The sequence below is a fragment of the Nerophis ophidion genome, linkage group LG01 (assembly GCF_033978795.1).
Source record: "Nerophis ophidion isolate RoL-2023_Sa linkage group LG01, RoL_Noph_v1.0, whole genome shotgun sequence".
Classification (NCBI taxonomy): Eukaryota; Metazoa; Chordata; class Actinopteri; order Syngnathiformes; family Syngnathidae; genus Nerophis; species Nerophis ophidion.
Window position 1 is genome coordinate 32,178,735 of NC_084611.1, and position 9,612 is coordinate 32,188,346.

At 41.3% G+C, this 9,612-nt stretch overlaps 1 protein-coding gene across 1 annotated transcript in view; it reads left to right on the forward strand.

Annotated features, from left to right (window-relative positions):
* plk2b (polo-like kinase 2b (Drosophila)) overlaps positions 1-9,344 on the forward strand; it is a 9,859-nt gene extending 515 nt beyond the window's left edge. The window contains exons 3-14 of the mRNA XM_061900853.1: positions 1-79; positions 164-293; positions 661-844; positions 2,240-2,438; positions 2,515-2,662; positions 2,757-2,851; positions 4,421-4,565; positions 4,719-4,799; positions 6,408-6,567; positions 6,691-6,820; positions 6,916-7,029; positions 8,579-9,344. The exon at positions 1-79 is cut by the window's left edge and continues 38 nt beyond it. Coding sequence (XP_061756837.1) covers positions 1-79; positions 164-293; positions 661-844; positions 2,240-2,438; positions 2,515-2,662; positions 2,757-2,851; positions 4,421-4,565; positions 4,719-4,799; positions 6,408-6,567; positions 6,691-6,820; positions 6,916-7,029; positions 8,579-8,770 — 1,657 coding nt within the window. The 3' untranslated portion in view covers positions 8,771-9,344. The remainder of the gene's footprint in view (positions 80-163; positions 294-660; positions 845-2,239; positions 2,439-2,514; positions 2,663-2,756; positions 2,852-4,420; positions 4,566-4,718; positions 4,800-6,407; positions 6,568-6,690; positions 6,821-6,915; positions 7,030-8,578) is intronic.
* Positions 9,345-9,612: the final 268 nt, after the last annotated feature.

Genomic DNA, 9,612 nt, shown 5'->3' on the forward strand with positions numbered 1-9,612 from the left:
CAAACACATAGTGCACTTTTATCACCATTTTGAGGACAAGGAGAATATCTACATCCTGTTGGAATACTGCAGCAGAAAAGTAGGGCAGCATGACCTTCTTATGAGTAGGGATCATTTAAGTTTCATGTGAATAATTTATTCTTATATTTTGTGTTTTGTGCAGTCCTTAGCACACATCTTGAAGGCTCGAAAGGTGCTCACTGAACCTGAGGTCCGCTACTACCTAAGACAGATCGTCTCAGGACTGAAGTACCTGCACGAACAAGAGATCCTGCACAGAGACCTAAAACTTGGTAAGCCCCATAACAAAGGAAAAGGGAGACAGAATTTTTTGTGCAGCATTCATTTATTGGGAACGGCGTGGCGCAGTGGGAGAGTGGCCGTGTGCAACCCGAGGTTCCCTGGTTCAATCCCCACCTAGTACCAACCTCGTCACATCCGTTGTGTCCTGGAGCAAGACACTTCACCCTTGCTCCTGATGGGTGCCGGTTAGCGCCTTGCATGGCAGCTCCCTCCATCATTGTGTAAATGTGTGTGTGAATGGGTATATGTGGAAATAATGTCAAAGTGCTTTGAGTACCTTGAAGGTAGAAAAGCACAACCCATTTATCTTTCATGCTTTGATGTCCAATCCCTTTCTCATCTGTTTTTCCTCCACAGGTAATTTTTTTGTAAGCGAGTCAATGGAGCTGAAGGTCGGCGACTTTGGTTTGGCAGCCAAGTTGGAGCCGGAAGGGAACAGGAGGAAGACGATCTGCGGGACTCCCAACTATCTTTCCCCCGAGGTGTTGAACAAGCAGGGTCATGGATGTGAATCAGACATCTGGGCTCTCGGCTGTGTAATGTGAGTAAACATATTCTAAATCTGTGAAGACCTTTCTGCTTTTAACGATTGGCGATACGAAACATTTAGAGACTACAGCATGAATGGATAACACAAAAACCCCTCGCACACTGTACATGTACCATAGGTTGTTCAAAGTAACACTTCGGTTCCAGCAAGCTCTGCTCCATTGATTTTTGTGTGGGCAGCATAGCGTCCTCCAAATTCAGGAAAATTACGTAAATTGGCCCTGTTGAGATTTCAAGTGTGGCGCGGAAACTGAAAATCTAATGTATTGTAACTACAGGGTGCTCATTACAATATTTACAATAGAAGGTAAAACTGTCAGGGAAGTAGATACAGTAAGTTTATATTTTGTATTTATGCTCAAATGTATTCCCATTCAAATCACAACCCTATTTATTCCGATCCTAAACAATTTTAGCAATGTTTTTTAAAGCCAAATTCACACTTACTTGTTGTGCGTATGCATCATACATCAGCAAGAGAAGGTTTTGTAACCTGTTTTAAAAAGGTATTACTATAATTTTTATGCCAAATAATATATTGCAAGAATCTGTTTAAATCATGTTGAATTGAAAATTGAATCGTAAGTTTTAGGAATCACATCCCCAGTATTTCGCTATTATATAATAGTAATAATATAACAAGTACAAATACATTACACAAATGTTTGACATACAAGTTTGCATTGCAGTTGTGATAAATTGATCGCATACAATGTTCATTAAGTGGAGTGGTGTTGTCCTGTGCAGAGGAATTACATCCCGTGGATTTGTTATTGTTCCTAATTTAGTTCCCTGAACACAAGTTCGACTTTTTAAAACATGTTTTTCTAGTTTTGCGTCTTTGTAACAGTGCTGCAGATTTCAACATAGGCAAAAATGGTATTCATTATTTAATTTTGACAGCGTAATCAGATGTTTTTTGCAAGAGTTTATGAAGGTGTGGTCCACAAAGTTCTCCACTACGTACAGTTATGTAATATATATCCGTTTTGACATAATAGCAAGTTTTAGCTTAGCTTCTATTTTCTATGTGGTTGACGGACTTTCTCGTGTTAGACGTTCCACTACGATATATTTGGTTTTAACAGTTTTGTTAATGTCAGGATGGCTACTTTGTGTTTTTGTGGTCAAAATTTGGCAAATGAAAAAAGAATGATGTAACACATTTTTTATGATTAATGGTATTCAGATAGGATTCATAGCACAAGTTAACGCTAGCTATCACAATGGTAACATATGAAGATACAAAATGTGTAGGTATTGTATCGTGACGTATAAAAAATGAGTAGCATAGCATATTTTTCAAAAAGTATGTCTCGCGGAATACATGATGGTTGTTTGCCGCTCGGTCTACTGAGCCTCACCTGTGATTTTTACCCTCCTTCAGGTACACTATGCTTTTGGGGAGACCCCCGTTCGAAACCACCAACCTGAAGGAGACGTATAGGTGCATCCGGGAAGCTCGTTACTCGCTGCCCTCCTCGCTCTCACCGCAGGCCAAGCAGTTAATCGCCGGCCTGCTCGCCAAGATCCCAGATGAAAGACCCAACCTGGACCACATCTTGAGACACGACTTCTTCACGCAGGTAAACATCACCGTGTGGAAGTAGAGCATCTCTCTCTCTTCCCACCAGCTCACCTATTTCATGCTTCTCCCGATAGGGCTTCAGTCCAGAGCGTTTGTCAGCGAGCTGTTGCCACTCAGCGCCCGATTTCCACGTCTCGAGTCCCGCTAAGAGCTTCTTCAAGAAAGCAGCAGCGGCACTCTTCGGAGGAAGGCGGGATAAAGTCAAATACTACGAGACTCTGAGTAAGTCGGACTTACTGGTTCAGCCTTTCCTCACCTCGAATATAAGTATTTCGGTCTAGTTTAGCCTTGCTTATTTCCACCTTGCGTTTGACAGATAAGTTAACCAAAGAGGAGGAGGAGATCTACAAACTGCAGCACGACCTGGAGAGAACTGTCATCAGCCAGCAGCAGAGCAAAAAGATGGCAGAGGTACGACTGAATTAAGGATGACGTTGACGAACAGTCCTATGCTTGCATGCATGTAATACATAGATCCTCATGTTAGTGGCTAATGGAATTTGCTTGATGGCGGCCATGCGTTCTTGTTGAAATTATACACATATGAGCTTGTCAGTCCCAAATTTTGCAGTTGCGCTGTGTGAGAAATTTTAAGTCTATCCGACTTAGAGGGTTTAATAACGGCGCCCCTATTTGGTGTGATTGTAAGAAAAGTACAGTAGTACATCAATTTACGAGCTTAACAGAGTCTGTGAAAGGGCTCTTAAATCAAAGCACTTGTATCTCAAGTCAACATCTCCCATTGAAATTAATTGAAATCCATGTAATTGGTGCTTAGTTCACCAAAAAACGGCACCATTTTAGAAAATAAATACAAGAACAACAAACTTTTAGATAAAAAAATATTGTATAAAACCATACATGAGAACAGTTGTTCTTAAACATTTTTCACCAAGTACCACCATAGAAGAAATGTGGCTCTACAAGTACTACCAGAATGGCCAGCATTAAAGTACAGTAGCGTAATAGATCTAAGTATACATTAAAAACGAGGCAGACATTTTATTTAACAAATATATTTCATATTTTCGGCCACTGTAACATTAAACAAACTGCACTGCACAATATTTACAGACCACTGGATAGTGGCACACGTACCACAGTGTGAGAACCCCTGCAATAGAAAGTAGGACAAACAGCCACAGTAGTTTTATAAAGTAGATTAATAATAATGTACCGCATTTCAATAGGAGAGTGGACTAATACTGTATCTCTGTCAAGTTACTTCTCTGTCAAACACACCATCTGCAGCTTTTCCATATTTTCATGGATAAATGTTCGCCGTTGGTTGTTTAAAGATTCCTGGCTGGCATTAGACTCATTCTGCTTCAGTGTGGTGCAGAATAGCAGTGATAGGCTTCAGTTGCGTCGCCAAATTGGCAACGCGCTGTCATATTTTTGATTATTTCTTACTTTAAATCAATTAATATCATCTATTTCCTCTTCTCTTCACTGCCTTTCATACTCTTTCTTCCTTCCCATGATTGGAACAACAGAGGGATGTCGATCTCTAGCTACAAGCTAATGCTAGCTAGTAAGCCCAGATGTTTTGGGCGAATCTTTCATGGTTCACAGACAATTGGCGAGAATGCTTTTAACTCAAATATTTAGTTGAGACACAGCTCTTATCTCAAGACACTCTTTAGTTGAGGTACCACTGTAATAGCACAGGCAACAGAACAGGGGTGCATGTTTCAACAAAGGTCTCCCCTTTGTGTGCAGCTGTTAGAAGTGAAGCTGTTATAGTACGTGGTGTCTTTAATTCTTTCAAAGGACTGACTGTACTAGCTGCATTTTAATATGAACTAAACAACAAACGCTCACCGAGGAGCGTCATCGTGAATATGCAATCAAATGTTCAAAAGCCAGTTTATTTTCGACCAATATGCGTCGACGGCCGCTGAGTCACAGTGGGAGGGGACGAGCGGGCCGTCATTGCACGTTTCAAACCCTTCTGTACGTCACTTCTTCCCACCTCAGAATGGAAGTCTACTTCCGCCATCTGCCCAAACCCCTGTTACCCTGGCAACAGAGAGCCGGTACACTACGACTACGACGACGACGCCAGATACCATCCGCCTGATCGTCAGGGGGAGTCTAGGGAGCTGCAGCAGCAGTAGCGAGTGTAAGTTGAAACGTCACATGCACACACTGGGCACTTTATTAGGTACACCTGGACTATCTGGTGTGATGACATCTGTGACAACATGAGCTCTTTTTTATTTCCTTTTTTACAACAAAAACATGGTGATGCTTACCTTATATCCTATCCTTCAAGGTTTGGAATACAACACCACAGGGAGCGTTGCCGACACTGTTGCCGGCGTATTGAGGAGATGCATGGAGAGCATGCCTAAAGGTGAGTCTATTACCTCCACCGAATATACATGTTTAAGGCGCTTGTGCACTGGTGACTTACTCATCTTAAGGCTATAAATTAGGAGATATGAATTAATATGTATAAAAAAAACATTTGCATATACATCCATTCATCCATTTTCTACCACTTGTCCCTTTTGGGGTCACGGGGGGTGTTGGAGCCTATCTGAGCTGCATTCGGGCGGAAGGTGGCATACACCCTGGACAAGCAGCCATCTCATTGCAGCCTTTGCATATACAGTAGTATTAATACAATATTTTTCAATATTATATACATATAAATAAATACATAAAACCACCTCCAAAGACATGCACCTGGGGATAGGTTAATTGGCAACACTAAATTGGCCTTAGTGTGCATGTTGTCTGTCTGTCATGGTGTACACCGCCTTCCGCCCGAATGCAGCTGAGATAGGCTCCAGCGACCCCGAACGGGAAAAGCGGTAGAAAATGGATAGGATGGATGGAACCTGCAATATACATTGGTTAATAATAATGACATGATCAAAAACAACTGCAGGTGTACTGGTTCTTGTATTATCAACAACAGATATGTGTTTTGTTTATGTTGTTAGTCAATTGGCTGTCCCAAGTTAATGAATTTACCAATGCGATTTTTTACAAAAAATATTGCGTTCATCCTGTAGAAACACAGATTATTCACCATGCTCCTTTACTTTGGCTGCGGGTGATTACCAGAAAGGTGACAGCATTACTTGCCTGCCCTCCCGATTTTTCCGTGAGACTCCCAAATTTCAGTGCCACTCCCGAAAATCTCCCTTGGCAACCATTCTCCCGACTTTCTCCCAATTTCCACCCGGGTAACTATATTGAGGGCGTGCCTTAAAGGCACTGCATTTAGCATCCTCTGCTACCTGTCGTCACGTCTACTTTTCCTCCATGCATACAGCGTGTCAGCCCAGTCAAATAATATATGCGGCTTTTACATACACACACACACAAGTGAATGCATGCATACTTGGTCAACAGCCATAAAGGTCACACTGAGGGTGGCTGTATAAACATCTTTAACACTGTTACAAATATGCGCCACACTGTGAACCCACACCAAACAAGAATGACGAACACATTTCGGGAGAACATCCGCTCCGTAACACAACAGAAAAAATGCCCAGAACCCCTTGTAGCACTAACTCTTCCGGAATGCTACAATATACACCCCCGCTACTACCACCCCCCATCCCCCATCTCCAGAATTCGAAGGTCTCAAGGTTGACAAATATGGCGACAGCAAGTCAATGCTTACGCTAGTGCAAAGATGAGTGAGAACTGTCACAAATTTCACTTGAAAATAAACCTTTAGATGAAACAAGTTTTGAACAAATAAGTAAGATATATTTGAAAATGTTCCCGGGAGACACTGAAAATAAAATTGCATTCAAGTTAAAATATTGGGGTCTTTTTTAAATATCTTTGAAATAATGCAAGCGAGTAATTTACTGTGATTAATCACAATAGAAAAGTGTGATTAATCTGATTAGTCATCACACATCTTTCAGATTTTAGTGCAACTCTTGTTAGTCCAGATATGAGTCCTAATCTCTACTTCCCGTGTTCCTCTTTACAGCCGACAGCATTCCGCAGAGCGCAAACATCTCCGGCCTCCAGTGGGTGACCAAGTGGGTGGACTACTCCAACAAGTACGGCTTTGGATACCAGTTGTCTGATCACACCGTGGGCGTTCTCTTCAACAATGGCACTCACATGAGCCTCCTGCCAGACAGAAAGTACGTGTCTCTCGCTCTCTTTCTCTCCCCTTTTCACACCACGGCTTGTCCCAGCCTGCTTTGCTATGCAAACGTCGCCAGTGCCAACCCGCTTCTAAGCCTTTCCCTGTCTTTTATCATCAGGACCATCCACTATTATGCAGAGCTAGGCCAGTGCTCTGTCTTCCCCACCTGCGAGGTTCCGGAACACTTTGTGGGCCAAGTGACCGTGCTCAAGTACTTCTCGCACTACATGGAGGAGAACCTCATGGATGTACGTTCTCTCATTCTAGCGTTCCTTCCTCGCCCCTCTTAGATTGAAACCGTGTCACGGCATGTCAGAGGCTAAATGTGCTTTTGTGTTCTCAGGGCGGGGACCTAGGCACCATGACGGATGATGCACACATGCCCAGACTCCATTTGCTGCAGTGGCTCAAGTCGGACCGCGCCCTCATGATGCTCTTTAACGACGGCACTTTCCAGGTAAACAAACACTCACAGGTGGTTGCTGGGCATGCTCAAATGAGCAACAGGAGGAAGAAAGGAACGCAATAAAATTGTTGTAGACGACCACAGTGTATCCCACCTTGCAATATAGCTTCTCAACAAAACTATTAGCTTCCAAATATAAACTTCCTTTTGTATCTGAGTGGAAAATTGAATAGAGCACATTGTTTTACACTTGGATCAATCTGGGAAAAATTCTAACTTTTTAACCTCTTTCTAGAAGATCATACGCACAAAACAGATATCATTATGAATAGCATGTTTTGTGTAAAACTGTACTGTGCAATTTAGATCACATTTGTTTCAGATAACATTTGATAATATCACTCGCACAAAATGTCTGACTTGTACAGTGGTGCATTCATATCAACTGGGAATTGAAGCTTAAGGTTGTCCTGTGTTGAGTTTAAATGGCTGGAAAATGTATAATATGGATCAGGACCAAATTATATTTGTGCGTACGCACAGTGCATTTTGTTCAATTCTGAGAACATTTGACACAATTATCATATGTTGCATTCAAGAAAACTCAGAATTAGGAAACATTCCTCTTGACGTTTGCCCGATGTCCACACTAGATGAGAACTGAAAAAAAACACACTTCTGATACTGTTTACAGATAACATATTTGGTCAAAATCTGATAAGTATAATAGAGATTATTAACATGCATTCAGGAAAACTGGGAATTAGCAAATATCCAGTTGAAGTTGGCAAAATCCGACATAAGGCTTTTTTTCCCCTAACAAATTGAAATTGCTGGCAAATGTACAAGCTAAATTGAATTGATGCGTACACTTTTGAAGTCCAATAACACTTGGCTCATTATCATGTGGTGCTTTCAGGGAAGCTCAGAATTATGAAAATATCACCCTTGACTTTGAAATAACTTCCTACGCTGCCCACAGTACAGATCATTTTGTGAAAATGAGACATTTGATAGAGATTATTCATGTTTTGGATGATACAGCTTGTGGTGCATTCACGAAAACTGGGAGTTAGGAAATATCCAAATTAAGTTTGCTAAATCCGACCTCATAATTGCTTTCTCCCTTGTTTTAAATACAATTTGCTAACAAATTGAATATGTGCATACATAATACCATTTGACTAATTCATGTGGTGCATTCAGGAACACTCAGAATTAGGAAATATCGCCTTAATTGTCCAATCTGGATACAGCTATTTTTGTTAAAATCAGATACAATTTGAAAATGATTACGGTTTTGCATGACATATCTTGCATTCAAGAAAACCAGAAATTGATTGTGCTGGTGACACATTGAAAAACTTGGGTTTTTCACATTCGAATCGCAATCATTATTCAGATTTTTATTTTCTTAAGAATCATTAATAAAACTCTCATTCCCTGAAACACCATTTTATTATTATTGTTATATACCTTTGGGCAAACACGTTTTTATTTTATGCATAACATATTGAACATAAAGTGTTGCATTCAAGAAAACTGGGGATTGGGAAACATGAACATCTTATATAAATCGTCTTTTCTTCTCACCCGAAAGGTCAACTTTTATCACGACCACACCAAGATCATTCTGTGCTCCCAGAAGGACGAGTACATGCTGACCTACATCAACGAGGAGCGCGTGTCCAAAACCTTCAAGGTCAGCTCCTTGCTGGCGTCCGGCTGCCCTGCGGACCTGAGCGAGCGCGTGCTTTACTCCCTCAACATGCTGCTGCAGCGCGGCAGCTAAACGACTATCTATCTAATCTAGCCGCAACCGATCCGTGCAAGTGGAATTTTTTTTTTGTATGGGACGACGGAAAGGGAAGAAAAGTCACGTAGTGTTGAAGAGATGGAACCACAACTTGAGGATGGAAGGAAGACGTTCGGAAGAGAGACAATTTATTGGATTTTGGTACGATCCAGAGAGGATGTTTTTGGAAAGAACAAAGCCGGGCTGGCACCGGCTTGAAAAAATGTGCGAGACTGTCAATATTGTAAATCATGTACAGCACAAATGTGTGTGTGTGTGTGTGTGTGTGTGTGTGTGTGTGTGTGTGTGTGTGGCAAGGTTTAACTGCTTTTTTTTTGTGTGTGTTTTTTTTTTACAAATATATAAATAAGTGCGAGTGTGGGAGGTTTGTAATATCACACTAGCTTGTAAAAACTGTGATATCTTCTCTTTTCATGACATGAGAGATAAGAGGATTTTAAAAGAGCCATTACTGCCCTGGTTGAAAATGTCCAGTCATAACTTATTGTGTACAATCGAAAAAAAGGTGCATTATTTATTTATTTAATAAAGTGCATTTTGCAAGAAGAAAGGGGACACTTTGTGTTTATTGAAGGATCAAAATCAGTCCATTAGTTTACTTTGCTCTGTATTCCGTCACTTAGCTGTACTGTTTTTATGAATGTTTATGCAGATCCATCCATTTCCTACCGCTTGTCCCTTGTGGGGTCATGGGGGATGCTGGAGCCTATCTCAGCTGCATTCGGGCGGAAGGCTGCCTCATCGCAGGGCCAACACTGATAGACAACATTCACACTCACATTCACACACTAGGGCCAATTTAGTGTTGCCAATCGACC